Here is a 19709-nt window from a genome sequence, read left to right on the forward strand (position 1 = left end):
ATATTTGTAAGGGATGTGTTGGTGTCAATTTCACCTCTCTCTACCCCTTCAACAAGAGTTGTAGTGGCAAATTTGCCTCCGTTTATTACGGATGATCAAATTAGGAAAGAGCTGAGTCGTTTTGGTAAGTTTGCTAGCGGTTTCCGTGTACTGTCAGCAGGTTTTCAGGCAGATGCCGTTAAGCACGTTGTTTCGTTCAGGAGGCAAGTGTTTATGTTTCTGAACAATAATGAGCAACAGCTAAATGTGCATTTTAAAGTGAGGCATGGGGAGGGGCTCTATGCCGGTTTTGCCAGCACAGATAGTCTACGGTGTTTTGAATGTGGGGATTTGGGGCACAAGAGTTTTGCGTGCCCACATAAAGGCCATAGACAAGGTGAAGGTACAACGGCAGGTGGGGGAAATCGAGGTCAAAATGCAGGGGGTAAGGAGATGCAGATAGCAGAGGCTGGGCCTAGTCAGTCTAGAGATGGTGGTGTAGATGAGGCTGGGCCTAGTCAGGCTAGAGATGGTAGGGTTGTGGAGGCTGGGTCTAGTCAGGCTAGAGATGGTGGAGAAGCAGAGGCTGGGTCTAGTCAGGCTAGAGATGGTAGGGTAGTGGAGGCTGGGTCTAGTCAGGCTAGAGATGGTGGAGAAGCAGAGGCTGGGTCTAGTCAGGCTAGAGATGGTAGGGTAGTGGAGGCTGGGTCTAGTCAGGCTAGAGATGGTGGAGAAGCAGAGGCTGGGTCTAGTCAGGCTAGAGATGGTGGGGTAGCTGAGGCTGGGCCTAGACATGCTATGGAGGGTGGTGCAGATGATGCTGGGCCGAGTCATGCTATGGAGGGTGGTGCAGATAATGCTGAGCCGAGTCATGCTATGGAGGGTGGTGTAGCTGAGGCTGGCCCTAGTCATGCTATGGAGGGTGGTGCAGATGATGCTGGGCCTAGTCATGCTATGGAGGGTGGTGTAGCTGAGGCTGGCCCTAGTCATGCTATGGAGGGTGGTGCAGATGATACTGCGTCTAGTCAGGTTATTCTAGTGGATGAGGAGAGTATAGTGGGGAAGTGTAAGAGATTAGGGGGGGAGGAGGAGGGTGTCAAGAGGAAAAAGAAAAAGGGTGTGGACAAAGGCACCATGGAAATGTTGCCTGTTGCTGTGGGTGAGGCCCTAACCAGAGAGAAAGGGCAGGTGGTCAGGGTGGGAGATAGAGAAGAGGAGGAAAGTGAGTCTGAGGAAGAGGATGAGGAGTTATTTTTTTCAGACTCCTCTTCAATTGGCCCGGAGCTGACAGCCAGTCAACCCGAGGGGTCTAAGTACACGTTGAGAGAACTGACAAGGTTCCTGAATGAGACTAAGGGGAAAAAAGTTAATCTTGAGGCTTTTTTTCCTGATCCTAGAAAGTTTGTAAGATCAGTACAACATGCTATGAGAAATGAGGGGCATGGAGTCCTCTCACCCAGGAAACGGTTTAGGTTGAGGAAGTGGGTCACAACAGTGCGTAAAGGTTTACCTTCAGACACTGTTTAAATGTTTAATTTCTTACTGACACTGGGGCTTTTTGAGCTTTGCTATTGGTCTATTTCTCTGCTGGCTTTTCTCCCACTTCTTATGGAGACTCTTCGGGTAGGCTCGCTCAATATAAATGGCGCCAGAGATGCGGGAAAGAGGAGTGTGTTGGGTGAATATGTAAAACAAAAAAAAGTACAGGTGTTGTTTCTGCAGGAGACGCATAGTGATGTGGTGAATGAAGTTGATTGGGGGCTCTGGTGGAAAGGGGCAAGTGTGTTGAGCCATGGGACAAATCTTAGTGCAGGGGTGGCAGTCCTTTTTGCACCGGGTCTGGCTGTAAAAATTTGCTCCTCAAAGGAGGTGTGTAGGGGTAGGTTGCTTGTTGTTAAAGCAGAAATTAACAACATGTGTTTTGTCTTTATAAATGTGTATGCGCCTAACACAGGGAGAGAAAGAGGGGTTCTATTTGGGAGTCTTAGACAGGAACTCTCACAAGTAGCGCCTGAGGAGACGCTGGTGATCGGAGGTGACTGGAACTGTACAATGGATTTTACAAAAGACAGAAATGGGGAAGAGCCTCATTCAGTGTCAGTGGGAGTGTTAAGGGATATCTTTAATCAGTTTGACCTAGTGGATGTTTGGAGAACTAAACATCCAAACACAAGACAGTATACGTGGGTGAAGGTTTTTGGGGCTAGGGTGAGTGCAGCTCGACTTGATCGTTTTTACATGTCCAGGAATCAGAGCAATAGGCTACTGGGTGCTACCATTCTCCCAGTGGGGTTTTCGGATCACCACATAACCATGGCTCGGCTGTCTATTTCACCAGGGCCCCGGCAGGCATCTTATTGGAAGTTCAATGTAAAGCTCTTACAAGATGCCACTTTTTGCTCAGGTTTCCAGACTTTTTGGGAAAGATGGGGGCAGCGAAGAGAGGAGTATGAGTCTCTGAGTCAATGGTGGGATGTGGGGAAAGTGCAAATTAGGCTTTTCTGTCAACAGTATACTGCTCTCTCATCCTCAGAGGCTAGGAGAGTATTGGGGGAACTAGAGCGGTGTATTAGTGAGATGGAGGTAGAGATGGTGGGGCAAGGCAATGTAGGCCTCCAGGCTAACTTAGCCGAATTACGTAGGGACCTGGGCAGTTTTTTCCAGGTTAAAGCAAAGGGAGCACTTGTAAGAGCTAGGTTCTCCATGCTCAAGGAGATGGATGCTCCCAGCTCCTTCTTCTTTGGTTTGGAAAGACAGAGCAGGGAAGCCAAGGGTATGCATTGTCTACGGCTGTCTGATGGGCGGGTGACCTCTGTGGTGGGGGAGATGCGGGAGCGGACTGTGGAGTTTTATACTGAATTGTATAGGGCAGAAATGTGTGATCCTATGTGTGCTCAGGTCTTGTTCGCAGGACTCCCTAAGCTCTCTCGGGCACAGAGGGATGAAATGGACATTCCTCTGTTGTCACATGAACTGGCAGAGGCAGTAACCCAGATGTCCCCCGGTCGTGCACCTGGGGTCGATGGACTTCCAGTGGAATTTTACAAAAAATTCTGGGGAACAATTGGACAGGATTTATTTTGCGTGTTGCGTGAATGCGTCGGGGTAGGAGAGTTGCCGATGAGCTGCCGTCGGGCGGCTCTGACTCTCCTGCCCAAAAAAGGGGACTTGTGTGAACTTAAGAACTGGAGGCCTGTGGCATTACTCTGTGCGGACTACAAGATTTTTGCCAAGGTCCTCTCTAACAGACTGAAGTCCCATCTGGACTCTATAATACACAAGGACCAGACATATTGTGTACCGGGACGCTCAATCACGGACAACTTGTTCTTGATTAGGGACATGTTGGACTTGTCGAGAGTTTCTAATGTGAACTTTGGACTGGTCTCTTTAGATCAAGAGAAGGCTTTTGATAGAGTGGATCATGAGTATCTGTTTAATGTGATGTCTGTGTTTGGGTTTGGGAAGAGGTTTGTGACCTGTGTGAAGCTGTTGTATGCTGGGGCGTCATGTATGGTTAAGGTGGGAGGGGGGCTCAGTAGGCCAGTCTGGGTGAGACGGGGTATTAGACAAGGATGCCCTCTATCTGGGCAGCTGTACACACTAGCCATTGAGCCTTTTTTAGGACTGCTACGCAGGAGACTGCGGGGAGTGTGCTGGACAGGCATGGATGTGGTGACAGGAATAGCAGTCTCAGCATATGCAGATGATGTTTCTGTGATGGTCAGGGATGGGCAAGATATGCAGGAACTAGAGACTAGTCTGAAGGTGTACGAGGGAGCTTCATCAGCTAAGGTAAACTGGGGAAAGAGCAAAGCTCTGTTATGTGGGGCATGGGGGGATAGGGCTCCTCCTCTGCTTCCAGGGGGTTTGCAGTGGGGTTGTGAAGGGCTTAAAGTGTTGGGGGTGTACCTGGGCTCGGAGAGGTGGGTCAGCAAGAACTGGGAGGGGCTGTCACAGGCAGTGGTGTCAAGACTGGCCAGGTGGAGGTGGCTCCTGTCCCAAGTGTCATATAGAGGGAGGGTGCTGATAATCAACAACCTGGTGGCATCTTCCTTGTGGCATAAACTGGCTGTCCTCAACCCCCCCGCCGGTCTGCTTGCAGACCTGCAACGCAAGCTGGTGGACTTCTTTTGGTCGGGACATCACTGGCTGAAGGCAGCAGTTTTGTACATGACCGTCCACGAAGGAGGACAGGGCCTGGTGGAGCTGGAGAGCAGGATGGCTGCTTTCCGACTAAAGGCGGTGCAGAGACTGCTGTACCACACTGATGTTGGCTGGAGGGAACCAGCATGCGCGCTGCTGAGGAGAGCTGGCGGATTAGGGTTGGACCGGCAGCTGTTCCTCATGAAGCTGGAGAGGCTGAGTACAGCAGGTCTCTCAGAGTTTTACTCTGCGGTGCTGAGGGCCTGGCAGCTGCTAAGGCCCACACGAGAAGGGGGTGTGGAGCCTGGGCAGTGGGTGTGGGAGGAGCCTATCTTCCACAACCCAGCCATCCCTTTGAGATCGGTTCAGTCGGCCACCCTGCAGAGGCAATTGATGGCAGGGGGTTTACAAAGGCTGGGTGACCTGAGACTGCTGGGAGAGGAGGGGTGGAAAACCCCGGAGGTCTTGGCGCAACAAACAGGAATAACGTCTCTTAGGCTGCTGGAGAGATTCCTGGAGGAGGTCCAGGAGGCACTGTCTGAGCCGGTAAGGGGGGTGTTTGAGAGGCCAAAGGGAGAGGGGCCACCAATGTTCCCGCCACTGCAGGTGATGGCAGAGACTGGAGACTGGCAAGGGGGTCTGGAGGACTTGTTCGATTTTAACACTCCGAGCCTGGGGGAGTTTGAGGGGGTGGGAGGTAAAGCCCTCTACAACCTCTGCGTTAAGGTTAGGAGCATTAGAAGCCTAACAGGAGTGAAGGCACATCAGTGGCAGGGGGTATGTGGGGCGGAGAGTATGGTGGGTTTTAGATGGAGGGCGCTCTACAAACCCCCAGTACCAAAGAGGTCAGGGGACCTCCAGTGGAGGGTTCTTCATGGAGCCCTGGCCACTAACAGCTGGTTGGCACGGGTTGATCCGGGAATTGGGCAGGGGTGTCCTTTCTGTCAAATGAAAGAAACTGTAATTCATGTGTTTTCTGTGTGCACCAGGTTAATGCCATTAATGTCTCTGTTGGAATGTCTGTGTGACAGGTTGGGGGTGGTTTTTGCTGTTGGGATGTTTATAATGGGATACAGGTATTCGAGTAAGGAGAAAGAAAAATGTGTTTTGTTGAATTTTCTGTTTGCTCAGGCAAAGTTAGCTATTTGGCTAACAAGGAGGAACAGGGTTAAAGGTGGGGGGATAACAGACCCTTTACTACTGTTTAATGGGATGGTCTCTGCGCGCCTTAGGGTTGAGTTTGAGTTCTATAAAATGATCAAATGTGTGGAGATGTTTGAGGAGATATGGTGTGTTGGGGGGGCTGTCTGTATTGCTGGGGAAGATGTTTTGGATATACGGTTGTAGGAGAGGGTTTTTTGTGTATGGGTTTTTGTATCATGTGGTAGATGGAAAGATGAGTATGGTACATGAATGCAGTACAGGATATATTTTTTATTTATTTTTTTATTTATTTTTTTATTTTAGGAGTGGGGGGGTTAGTTTTAAATGAATTGAGAATGTTTCAATAAAGAAAGACCAAAAGTCAAAGTCTCTCTCTCTCTCTCTCTCTCTCTCTCTCTCTCTCTCTCTCTCTCTCTCTCTCTCTCTCTCTCTCTCTCTCTCTCTCTCTCTCTCTCTCTCTCTCTCTCTCTCTCTACCTCTCTCTACTCTCTCTCTCTCTCTCTCTCTCTCTCTCTCTCTCTCTCTCTCTCTCTCTCTCTCTCTCTCTCTCTACCTCTCTCTCTCTCTCTACCTCTCTCTCTCTCGCTCTCTCTCTCTCTCTCTCTCTCTCTCTCTCTCTCTCTCTCTCTCTCTCTCTACCTCTCTCTCTCTCTCTCTCTCTCTCTACCTCTCTCTCTCTCTCTACCTCTCTCTCTCTCTCTCTACCTCTCTCTCTCTCTCTCTCTCTCTCTCTCTCTACCTCTCTACCTCTCCCTCTCCCCCTCCCCCTCCCCCTCTCCCTCCAGGTGTGTGGCTTCGTGGGCCTGTACTACAACGTGATCATCGGCTGGAGTATCTTCTACTTTTTCCAGTCCTTCCAGTACCCGCTGCCCTGGGCAGAGTGCCCCATCAGGGTGGTCAACGGAAGCCAAGCCAGTGAGTACAAAACACAAAATACTCTCAAAATGTACAGACAACTAATACTAACATGCTAACGTAAATGCTAATGTACAGACAACTAACACTAACATGCTAATGTACAGACAACTAACACTAACATGCTAATGTACAGACAACTAACACTAACATGCTAATGTACAGACAACTAACACTAACATGCTAATGTACAGACAACTAATACTAACATGCTAATGTACAGACAACTAATACTAACATGCTAATGTACAGACAACTAACACTAACATGCTAATGTACAGACAACTAACACTAACATGCTAATGTACAGACAACTAACACTAACATGCTAATGTACAGACAACTAACACTAACATGCTAATGTACAGACAACTAACACGAACATGCTAACGTAAATGCTAATGTACAGACAACTAATACGAACATGCTAATGTACAGACAACTAACACTAACATGCTAATGTACAGACAACTAACACTAACATGCTAATGTACAGACAACTAACACTAACATGCTAATGTACAGACAACTAACACTAACATGCTAATGTACAGACAACTAACACTAACATGCTAATGTACAGACAACTAACACTAACATGCTAATGTACAGACAACTAATACTAACATGCTAATGTACAGACAACTAACACTAACATGCTAATGTACAGACAACTAACACTAACATGCTAATGTACAGACAACTAACACTAACATGCTAATGTACAGACAACTAACACTAACATGCTAATGTACAGACAACTAATACTAACATGCTAATGTACAGACAACTAACACTAACATGCTAATGTACAGACAACTAATACTAACATGCTAATGTACAGACAACTAATACTAACATGCTAATGTACAGACAACTAACACTAACATGCTAATGTACAGACAACTAACACTAACATGCTAATGTACAGACAACTAACACTAACATGCTAATGTACAAACAACTAATACTAACATGCTAATGTACAGACAACTAATACTAACATGCTAATGTACAGACAACTAATACTAACATGCTAATGTACAGACAACTAATACTAACATGCTAATGTACAAACGACTAATACTAACATGCTAATGTACAGACAACTAACACTAACATGCTAATGTACAGACAACTAACACTAACATGCTAATGTACAGACAACGAACACTAACATAATATTCAGTTTTATTTGGAACGGCAAGCCAGATAAAATTAAAAGGGCCTATTTATATAACGAATATGAATTCGGTGGGCAGAAATTATTAAATATGAAAGCATTAGACCTCTCACTAAAGGCATCAGTCATACAAAAGTTCTACTTAAATCCAAACTGGTTCTCTAGTAAATTGGTAGGAATGTCTCATCCTGTGTTCAAGAATGGCCTTTTCCCCTTTATTCAGATTACACCGGCTTACTTTCGATTGTTTGAAAAGGAAATAATCTCCAAAATATCTTAATTTTTTAAAAACAAGCCTTAGAAAGTTGTTTGCAATTTCAGTTTAATTTGAAAAGACAACAAATAATAACAAATAACAACAAATAACAACAAATAATACAACAAATATTGTGGTTAAATTCAAATATACGAATTGATTACATTTTTTTTTCTCAAAATGTTTAAAAAAGGTGTAATTTTAGTGAATGATATCATAAATAGGACTGGTGGAGTGATGTCACACATGCAGCTAACACAGACATGTGGACATGTCTGCTCTACCCAAAATTACAACCAATTATTTGCAGCATTACCACAAAAATGGAAGAGGCAAGTAGAAGGGGGAAAAAGTATGTCGGCCCTGTATTAAAGAACATAAATGGTTAAAGAAAAGTTTGATTAATAAAAACAAACCAATTTCATTTAAGGACCAAAAAACGGACAGCTGTGCCATATAAATTGCAAAATAGTTGGGAAGAGATTGTTGATGTACCCATTCCATGGCACATGGTTTATGAACTGATACGCAAAACAACGTCGGATTCAAAACTTCACATTTTTCAATTTAAATTATTATACAAAATTCTAGCAACCAATATAATGTTATATATATGGGGGATACAATGTTCCCAGCTCTGCAGATTATGCTGTGAGGAGGCAGAGTCATTAGATAATTTATTTTGGTATTGTCCATATGTAGCTCGTTTTTGGTCACAGGTCCAGGAATGGCTGAAGAATTGCAACATTTACCCAGAACTAACGCTGCAGGCAGCAATACTGGGTGATTTGAAAAGCCATAGTCAATCAATCAATCAATAATATAATAATTATTTTAGCAAAAATGTTTATTTTTAATTTACAATCTGTAGAAGCTATGAGAATAGAAAGGTTAAATTCGTTTGTGAAGCATCACAGCACAGTTGAAAAATATATGGCAAATAGAAATCCAAAATGGATGATGTTGAGAGACAGATGGGAGGGGTAGAATGGAGCTGAAGGGTGGGACTGGATGGTGTTGAGAGATAGATGGGAGGGGTTGAATGGAGCTGAAGGGTGGGACTGGATGGTGTTACGAGATAGATGGGAGGGGTTGAATGGAGCTGAAGGGACTGGATGGTGTTGAGAGACAGATGGGAGGGGTTGAATGGAGCTGAAGGGTGGGACTGGATGGTGTTAAGAGATAGATGGGAGGGGTTGAATGGAGCTGAAGGGACTGGATGGTGTTCAGAGATAGATGGGAGGGGTTGAATGGAGCTGAAGGGACTGGATGGTGTTTAGAGACAGATGGGAGGGGTTGAATGGAGCTGAAGGGTGGGACTGGACGGTGTTAAGAGATAGATGGGAGGGGTTGAATGGAGCTGAAGGGACTGGATGGTGTTCAGAGATAGATGGGAGGGGTAGAATGGAGCTGAAGGGTGGGACTGGATGGTGTTGAGAGACAGATGGGAGAGGTGGAATGGAGCTGAAGGGTGGGACTGGATGGTGTTGAGAGACAGATGGTAGGGGTAGAATGGAGCTGAAGGGTGGGACTGGATGGTGTTGAGAGACAGATGGGAGGGGTTTGAATGGAGCTGAAGGGTGGGACTGGATGGTGTTGAGAGATAGATGGGAGGGGTTGAATGGAGCTGAAGGGTGGGACTGGATGGTGTTGAGAGACAGATGGGAGGGGTTGAATGGAGCTGAAGGGTGGGACTGGATGGTGTTGAGAGATAGATGGGAGTGGTTGAATGGAGCTGAAGGGTGGGACTGGATGGTGTTGAGAGATAGATGGGAGGGGTAGAATGGAGCTGAAGGGTGGGACTGGATGGTGTTGAGAGACAGATGGGAGAGGTAGAATGGAGCTGAAGGGTGGGACTGGATGGTGTTGAGAGATAGATGGGAGGGGTTGAATGGAGATGAAGGGTGGGAATATTAACAAGATAACCAATGTAAAACATACGGGGTCTGTGAAATGTAAATAGGTTCAGAACATTTGTGAAATAGCACAGTTAAAAATAGAAATCAAACTGGGTGGACATCAGAAATAGAGGAAGGACTAAAAACAAACTAAATATAACTATTGTAAAGTAGACTGTGTCTGTAAAAATGTGTGTAAGATGTATAAATTGAAGGTAAAAGCAGAAGTGTTTATTAGTTTACTCCAATTGGGGGATCGGTGGTAGGGTTTGTGGGGAATAATAATAAAGGTATATTCTTTTAAAAAGTCTATATAGGTATGTGTATGTATATATGTGTATATATATGCATGCGTGTATGGATATATATATTTACCCAAAAAATATATGGGGGATTGGAAATGATGCAGACAATTACATTAATGGATTTCTTTCCGCAATATTAAGCTGATCCACCCCTTTAAAATGAAAATTAAAAACACTAACATGCTAACGTAAATGCTAATGCACGGACAACTAACAATAACATGCTAATGTAAATGCTAATGTACAGACATCTAATACTAACATGCTAACGTAAATGCTAATGTGCAGACAACTAACACTAACATGCTAACGTAAATGCTAATGTACAGACAACTAATACTAACATGCTAACGTAAATGCTAATATGAGGTGAGTGGATGAGCTAAAGGCTAACATAGGGTTCCCTACCTCCTGCCTCTTGACTGACTGTGTGCTGCGGCTGCCTGCCATCACTCTTTGGCGGCTGTCAGCCGCAGGGTATGCTGAATACTCACAGAGACTTGGTCATATGTTCTGACATGATGCAGGATCAGAGCTGCTCTCTCAGATCAGTTAAGGACTATCCCACCCAGTTCAGATCAGCAGATAGACGGCAGATAGACGGCAGAGGGCCAGTAGACAGACAGACAGACAGACAGACAGACAGACAGACAGACAGACAGACAGACAGACAGATTCACCACCATCTTAGACTTCACTCTATTTCACAGGTATTTCTATTTCTCACTCCACATTTCTCAAACCTTGTCCTCCTCTCTCCTCCCCCTCTCACCCCTCTCTCCCCTCTCTCCTCCCCCTCTCACCCCTCTCTCCTCCCCCACTCACCCCTCTCTCCTACCTATCTCATCCCCTTCTCTCTTTCTCCTCTGCCTCTCCCCTCTTTCCTTCCCTCTCACTTATATCCTCCCCCTCTCCCTTTCTCCTCCCCCTCTTTATCTTCCCCTCTCCCCTTCTCCTCTCCTCCCCCTCTACCCATCTCCTCCCCCACACTCCCCTTCTCGCCTCTCCCCTCTCTCCTCCCCCCTCTCCCCTCCTCTTCTAGTAATCGAACCGGAGTGTGAAAAGTCTTCTGCCACCACCTACTTCTGGTACCGGCAGACCTTGAACATCACCAGCACCATCGAGGACAGCGGAGGCCTCAACTGGAAGATGACACTGTCCCTGTTCGCCGCCTGGCTCATCGTCTGTCTGGCAGTGATCAAGGGTATTCAGTCATCTGGGAAGGTAACAGGCCGAGACATATGTACAGTTGAAGTCGGAGGTTTACATACACTTAGGTTGAAGTCATTAAATCTCATTACATACACAAAGTTGACTGTGCCTTTTAAACAGCTTGGAAAATTCCAGAAAATAATGTCAAGGCTTTAGAAGCTTCTGATAGGCTAATTGACATCATTTGAGTCAATTGGAGGTGTACCTGTGGATATATTTCAAGGCCTACCTTCAAACTCAGTGTCTCTTTGCTTGACATCATGGGAAAATCAAAAGAAATCAGCCAAGACCTCAGAAAAAAATGTGTAGACCTCCACAAGTGTGGTTCATCCTTGGGAGCAATTTCCAAACGCCTGAAGGTACCACGTTCTGTACAAACAGTAGTACGCAAGTATAAACACCATGGGACCACGTGGCATCATGTTGTGGGGGTTCCTGCTGCAGGAGGGACTGGTGCACTTCACAAAATAGATGGAATCATGAAGAGGGGACAGTATGTGGATATATTGAAGCAACATCTCAAGACATCAGTCAGGAAGTTAAAGCTTGGTCGCAAATGGGTCTTCCAAATGGACAATGACCCCAAGCATACTTCCAAAGTTGTGGCAAAATGGCTTAAGGACAACAAAGTCAAGCTATTGGAGTGGCCATCACAAAGCCCTGACTTCAATCCTATAGAACATTTGTGTGCCGAACTGAAAAAGCGTGTGCGAGCAAGAAGGCCTACAAACCTGACTCAGTTACACCAGCTCTGTCAGGAGGAATGGGCCAAATTTCACCCAACTTAACGTGGGAAGCTTGTGGAATGCTACCCGAAACGTTTGACCCAAGTTAAACAATTTAAAGGCAATGCTACCAAATACTAATTGAGTGTATGTAAACTTCTGACCAACTGGGAATGTGATGAAAGAAATAAAAGCTTAAAAAATAATTCTCTCTACTATTATTCTGACATTTCACATTCTTAAAATAAAGTGGTGATCCTACCTGACCTAAAACAGGTAATTTTTACTAGGGGCGGCAGGGTAGCCTAGTGGTTAGCCTAGTAACCGGAAGGTTGCAAGTCCAAACCCCCGAGCTGACAAGGTACAAATCTGTCGTTCTGCCCCTGAACAGGCAGTTAACCCACTGTTCCTAGGCCGTCATTGAAAATAAGAATTTGTTCTTAACTGACTTGCCTAGTTAAATAAAGGTGAAATAAAAATAAATAAAAAAACTTCAACTGATCCTAACTGACCTAAAACAGGTAATTTTTACTAGGATTAAATGACTTCGACAGTACATACAATACATACAGTATGTGCTTATAAACTGGGTGGTTTGAGCCCTGAATACTAATGGACTGACAGCCGTGGTATATCAGACCGTATACCACAGGTATGACAAAACATTTATTTTTACAACTCTAATTACGTTGGTAACCAGTTTATTATAGCAATAAGGCACCTCGGGGGTTTGTGATATATGGCCAATATACAACGGCTAAGGGCTGTGTCCAGGCACTCCGCGATGCGTCTTGCATAAGAATATCCCTTAGCCGTGGTATATTGGCTATATACCACACCTCCTCGTGCCTTATTGCTTAAATATACTATCTGGAGGTATATATGGCTCTGGAAAGGTACATGGTGATTCTGTGGGGGAGGGGTTACTTGAAAAAGAAACACTGGTATTGTTGAACTTTCTTCTTTGAGGGCTCAAGAGATCTATTCAGTTGCTTATGGAGTGTTAGAGAATACTAGTGTGCTGGAGTTTCTACTGTTTCAAATCCAGATATTTCCCTATAGACTTTCCCTATAGACTTTCCCCATAGACTTTCCCTATAGACTTTCAATAACTTCCACGCTGTATAAATATGTGTCCTGTCATGTGTATACGTCTAGTGATTTTCATGAAGAGTTTTATACTGGCTAAACTATGACACTACACTAAACTATACTGGCTAAACTATGACACTACACTAAACTATACTGGCTAAACTATGACACTACACTAAACTATACTGGCTAAACTATGACACTACACTAAACTATACTGGCTAAACTATGACACTACACTAAACTATACTGGCTAAACTATGACACTACACTAAACTATACTGGCTAAACTAGTTTATGGTGAGAAAGGCTAAAAATGCTAAGCATATCACGATTCAATACTATTTGTGTATTTTCTTATGTTATGGAGAAAGAAGCACGCAAAATGTATGAGGTTTAGTCTTTATTTTTTATTTAACCTTTATTTAACTAGGCAAGTCTTAAGAGGTTAGTCTTAAGAGACCACTAGGCTCAGTGTGGTTATATAATACACTATATACAGTATACAGCAGTATGTGGACGCCCCTTCAAATTAGTGGATTCGGGCTATTTCAGCCACACCCGTTGCTGACAGATGTATAGAATCGAGCACACAGCCATGCAATCTCCATAGACAAACGTTGGCAGTAGAATGGCCTTACTGAGGTGCTAAGTGACTTTCAACGTGGCACCATCATAGGATGCCACTTTTCCAACAAGTCAGTTCATCAGGTTTCTGCCCTGCTAGAGCGGCCCTGGTCAACTGTAAGTGCTGTTAGTGTGAAGTGGAAACATCTAGTAACAACAACGCCTCAGCCGCTAAGTGGTAGGCCACACAAGCTCACAGAAAGGGACCGTTGAGTGCTGGAGCGCATAGCGCGTAAAAATAGTCTGTCCTCGGTTGAAACACTCACTACAGAGTTCCAAAACTGCCTCTGGAAGCAACATCAGCATAAGAACTGGAATGGGTTTCCATGGCCGAGCAAGCCTAAGATAACCATGCGCAATGCCAAGCGTCAGCTGGAGTGGTTTAAAGCTCGCCACCATTAGTAACGCGTTCTCTGGAGTGATGAATCACGCTTCACCATCTGGCAGTCCAATAGAGGAATCTGGGTTTGGCAGATGCCAGGAGAACGCTACCTGCCCCAGTGTATAGTGACAACTGGAGGAACTGTTTTTCATGGTTCGGGCCCTTAGTTCCAGTGAAGGGAAATCTTAATGCATTCTAGACGATTCTGTGCTTCCAACTTTGTGGCAACAATTTGAAGAAACAATTTCCTGTTCCGTACAAAAATGTTGAGATTGTTGTGGAAGAACTTGACTGGCCTGCACAGAGCCCTGACCTCAACTCCAATGAGCACCTTTTGGATCAATTGGAACGCCAACTGCGAGCCGGGCCTAATCGCCCAACGACCTAACTAATCGCACGACCTCACTAATGCTCTTGTGGCTGAATAGAATCAAGTCCCTGCAGCAATGTTTTTTTTATTTTTTTATATATTCTTTTAACCTTTATTTAACCAGGCAAGTCAGTTAAGAACACATTCTTATTTTCAATGACAGTGGTTTAACTGCCTGTTCAGGGGCAGAATGACAAATTTGTACCTTGTCAGCTCGGGGGTTTGAACTTGCAGCCTTCCGGTTACTAGTCCAACGCTCTAACCACTAGGCCACCCTGCTGCCCCTGTGGGTAGATACAGTGCCTTGCGAAAGTATTCAGCCCCCTTGAACTTTGCGACCTTTTGCCACATTTCAGGCTTCAAACATAAAGATATAAAACTGTATTTTTTTTGTGAAAAATCAACAACAAGTGGGACACAATCATGAAGTGGAACGACATTTCTTGGATATTTCAAACTTTTTTAACAAATCAAAAACTGAAAAATTGGGCGTGCAAAATTATTCAGCCCCCTTAAGTTAATACTTTGTAGCGCCACCTTTTGCTGCGATTACAGCTGTAAGTCGCTTGGGGTATGTCTCTATCAGTTTTGCACATCGAGAGACTGACATTTTTTCCCATTCCTCCTTGCAAAACAGCTCGAGCTCAGTGAGGTTGGATGGAGAGCATTTGTGAACAGCAGTTTTCAGTTCTTTCCACAGATTCTCGATTGGATTCCCTGTCCCTGCTGAAGAAAAGCAGGCCCAAACCATGATGCTGCCACCACCATGTTTGACAGTGGGGATGGTGTGTTCATGGTGATGAGCTGTGTTGCTTTTACGCCAAACATAACGTTTTGCATTGTTGCCAAAAAGTTCCATTTTTGTTTCATCTGACCAGAGCACCTTCTTCCACATGTTTGGTGTGTCTCCCAGGTGGCTTGTGGCAAACTTTAAAAAACACTTTTTATGGATATCTGTAAGAAATGGCTTTCTTCTTGCCACTCTCCCATAAAGGCCAGATTTGTGCAATATACGACTGATTGTTGTCCTATGGACAGAGTCTCCCACCTCAGCTGTAGATCTCTGCAGTTCATCCAGAGTGATCATGGGCCTCTTGGCTGCATCTCTGATCAGTCTTCTCCTTGTATGAGCTGAAAGTTTAGAGGGACGGCCAGGTCTTGGTAGATTTGCAGTGGTCTGATACTCCTTCCATTTCAATATTATCGCTTGCACAGTGCTCCTTGGGATGTTTAAAGCTTGGGAAATATTTTTGTATCCAAATCCGGCTTTAAACTTCTTCACAACAGTATCTCGGACCTGCCTGGTGTGTTCCTTGTTCTTCATGATGCTCTCTGCGCTTTTAACGGACCTCTGAGACTATCACAGTGCAGGTGCATTTATACGGAGACTTGATTACACACAGGTGGATTGTATTTATCATCATTAGTCATTTAGGTCAACATTGGATCATTCAGAGATCCTCACTGAACTTCTGGAGAGAGTTTGCTGCACTGAAAGTAAAGGGGCTGAATAATTTTGCACGCCCAATTTTTCCGTTTTTGATTTGTTAAAAAAGTTTGAAATATCCAATAAATGTTGTTCCACTTCATGATTGTGTCCCACTTGTTGTTGATTCTTCACAAAAAAATACAGTTTTATATCTTTATGTTTAAAGCCTAAAATGTGGCAAAAGGTCGCAAAGTTCAAGGGGGCCGAATACTTTCGCAAGGCACTGTAGATGGCAGATAGTGGAAAGCTTTGCAAGCTGTAGTAGCAGCAAGGGGGGGGGGGGGGACCAACTCCATTTTAATGCTTATGATTTTGGAATGAGATGTTCGACGAGCAGGTGTCCACATACTTTTAGTCATGTAGTGTATGTTAGCTGGCTCACAACTCTGTGATTACATCCCAAATGGCACCCTATTCCCTATATAGTGCACTACTTTAGACCAGAGCCCTATTCCCTATATAGTGCACTACTTTAGACCAGAGCCCTATTCCCTATATAGTGCACTACTTTAGACCAGAGCCCTATTCCCTATATAGTGCACTACTTTAGACCAGAGCCCTATTCCCTATATAGTGCACTACTTTAGACCAGAGCCCTATTCCCTATATAGTGCACTACTTTAGACCAGAGCCCTATTCCCTATATAGTGCACTACTTTAGACCAGAGCCCTATTCCCTATATAGTGCACTACTTTAGACCAGGGCCCTATTCCCTATATAGTGCAATATGTAGGACATAGGGTGCCATTTGGGATTCAAGTTTGGGATCACAACACAACATCCAACACAACATCCAAGCCGCATTGTGGAATAAGGAAATATATATAAGAGACATTGTGGTATAGGGAAATATATAAGAGACATTGTGGAATAGGGAAATATATAAGAGACATTGTGGAATAGGGAAATATATAAGAGACATTGTGGAATAGGGAAATATATAAAAGACATTGTGGTATAGGGAAATATATAAGAGACATTGTGGAATAGGGAAATATATAAGAGACATTGTGGAATAGGGAAATATATAAGAGACATTGTGGAATAGGGAAATATATAAGAGACATTGTGGAATAGGGAAATATATAAAAGACATTGTGGTATAGGGAAATATATAAGAGACATTGTGGAATAAGGAAATATATAAGAGACATTGTGGAATAGGGAAATATATAAGAGACATTGTGGTATAGGGAAATATATTAGAGACATTGTGGAATAGAGAAATATATAAGAGACATTGTGGAATAGGGAAATATATAAGAGACATTGTGGTATAGGGAAATATATAAGAGACATTGTGGAATAGGGAAATATATAAGAGACATTGTGGAATAGGGAAATATATAAAAGACATTGTGGTATAGGGAAATATATAAGAGACATTGTGGAATAAGGAAATATATAAGAGACATTGTGGAATAGGGAAATATATAAGAGACATTGTGGAATAGGGAAATATATAAAAGACATTGTGGAATAGGGAAATATATAAAAGACATTGTGGAATAGGGAAATATATTAGAGACATTGTGGAATTTTATTTATTTATTTATTTCACCTTTATTTAATAGGGAAATATTTAAGAGACTTTGCCAAGATCGGACACACTCTGTCTGAGTTCCTAATGGCACCTTATTCTCTATATAGTGCACTACCTGCTTCCAGTGGCCCTGGTCGAAAGAAGTGCACTCACTATATTGGAGATAGGGTGCCATTTTGAAAGCAAACTTTAAAACATGGGACTCTGTCATAATCCCATTAGGGTAGCAAGGTCAAAGACATTTGCAGAAATGCTTAAGGAAGAGAATCTCTCTCTCCCTCTCTCTCTCTCTTACTTTCTCTCCCTCTCTCTCTCCCCCTCTCTTTCTCTCTCTCTTACTTTCTCTCTCTCTCTCTCTCTCTCTCTCTCTCTCTCTCTCTTTCTCTCGGTCAAAACCTCAAGGATTCCTCTCTACATTAGGGAACACTACACAGATGCGTCAGATGTGTGTGTGCGTACGTGTGTGTGTGTGTTCACGCCACGGTGTGCACGCGTCTTCTACGCTGTGAGACTACGGCAGTGTGGTAGTGTCCATGGTAACAGTGTGACGTGTGTATCGTCCTCTGTCTGTCACCCCCCTCAGGTCATATACTTCATGATAACAGTTTGTGTGTGTGTGTGTGTGTGTGTGTGTGTGTTCTCTCCCCTCAGGTGATGTACTTCAGCTCTCTCTTCCCCTACGTGGTGTTGATCTGTTTCCTCGTCAGAGGCCTGATGCTCAAAGGATCTGTTGACGGCATCGCTCACATGTTCACCCCAAAGGTACACACACACACACACACACTCCAAAGGTACACACACACACACACTCCAAAGGTACACACACACACACACACACACACTCCAAAGGTACACACACACACACACACACACTCCAAAGGTACACACACACACACACACACTCCAAAGGTACACACACACACACACACACACACACACACTCCAAAGGTACACACACACACACACACTCCAAAGGTACACACACACACACTGCAAAGGTACACACACACACACTGCAAAGGTACACACACACACACTGCAAAGGTACACACACACACACTCCAAAGGTACACACACACACTCCAAAGGTACACACACACACACACACACTCCAAAGGTACACACACACACACTCCAAAGGTACACACACACACACACACACTCTAAAGGTACACACACATACTCCAAAGGTACACACACACACTCCAAAGGTACACACCACACTATCCTTCATCTGTGGTTCTGAGAATTACAGCCCCAAAGATTCATGTAATCATTATAAAATATAACACACACGCTAACCTCAGTCTGACACGCTAACCTCAGTCTGACACACTAACCTCAGTCTGACACGCTAACCTCAGTCTGACACGCTAACCTCAGTCTGACACGCTAACCTCAGTCTGACACGCTAAACTCAGTCTGACACGCTAACTTCAGTCTGACATGTTAACCTCAGTCTGACACGCTAACCTCAGTCTGACACGTTAACCTCAGTCTGACACGTTAACCTCAGTCTGACACGCTAACCTCAGTCTGACACGCTAACCTCAGTCTGACACGTTAGCCTCAGTCTGACATGCTAACCTCAATCTGACACGTTAACCTCAGTCTGACACGTTAACCTCAGTCTGACACGCTAACCTCAGTCTGACACGCTAACCTCAATCTGACACGCTAACCTCAGTCTGACACGCTAACCTCAGTCTGACACGTTAACCTCAGTCTGACACGCTAACCTCAGTCTGACACGCTAACCTCAATCTGACACGTTAACCTCAGTCTGACACGCTAACCTCAGTCTGACACGTTAACCTCAGTCTGACACGCTAACCTCAATCTGACACGTTAACCTCAGTCTGACACGTTAACCTCAGTCTGACACGCTAACCTCAGTCTGACACGCTAACCTCAATCTGACACGCTAACCTCAGTCTGACACGCTAACCTCAGTCTGACACGTTAACCTCAGTCTGACACGCTAACCTCAGTCTGACACACTAACCTCAATCTGACACGCTAACCTCAGTCTGACACGCTAACCTCAGTCTGACACGTTAACCTCAGTCTGACACGCGGTTATGTCATCACAGACTCAGCCTGGAGACAGAAGAGAGCATTGTTACAGAGCCCACATACTGAGAGGAGACAAATGTTTCCTGATATGGCCGTGTCTGTTTGTCTGTCTGGACTGGATTCTATGTAGGGATAGGAAACTCTAGTCGCAGTGCAGTGTTTGTCCTGCGGTATTTTGTTCCTCATCCTTGATTTATAAAGTGGATTAGGGATATGCTTTATATGAAGGACACTCAACTGTCATTAATGAATGAATTCAGAGCCTCTGTACTGTACTGTACTGTACCATACCCTTCATTTACTGTGTGTCATTAGTATACACTTCGACTGAAAATATGAATGCGTG

The 19709-nt window shown here is 44.4% G+C and overlaps 1 protein-coding gene across 1 annotated transcript in view; it reads left to right on the forward strand.

The window, feature by feature from the left end:
- The window catches only part of LOC139417404 (sodium-dependent neutral amino acid transporter SLC6A17-like), a 45727-nt gene that overhangs the window by 17711 nt on the left and 8307 nt on the right, over positions 1–19709 (forward strand). Inside the window, exons 4-6 of the mRNA XM_071166677.1 lie at positions 6075–6204; positions 10889–11070; positions 17939–18049. Of these exons, the coding sequence (XP_071022778.1) occupies positions 6075–6204; positions 10889–11070; positions 17939–18049 (423 nt within the window). The remainder of the gene's footprint in view (positions 1–6074; positions 6205–10888; positions 11071–17938; positions 18050–19709) is intronic.

Source organism: Oncorhynchus clarkii, chromosome 9 (genome assembly GCF_045791955.1).
Source record: "Oncorhynchus clarkii lewisi isolate Uvic-CL-2024 chromosome 9, UVic_Ocla_1.0, whole genome shotgun sequence".
Taxonomy (NCBI): Eukaryota; Metazoa; Chordata; class Actinopteri; order Salmoniformes; family Salmonidae; genus Oncorhynchus; species Oncorhynchus clarkii.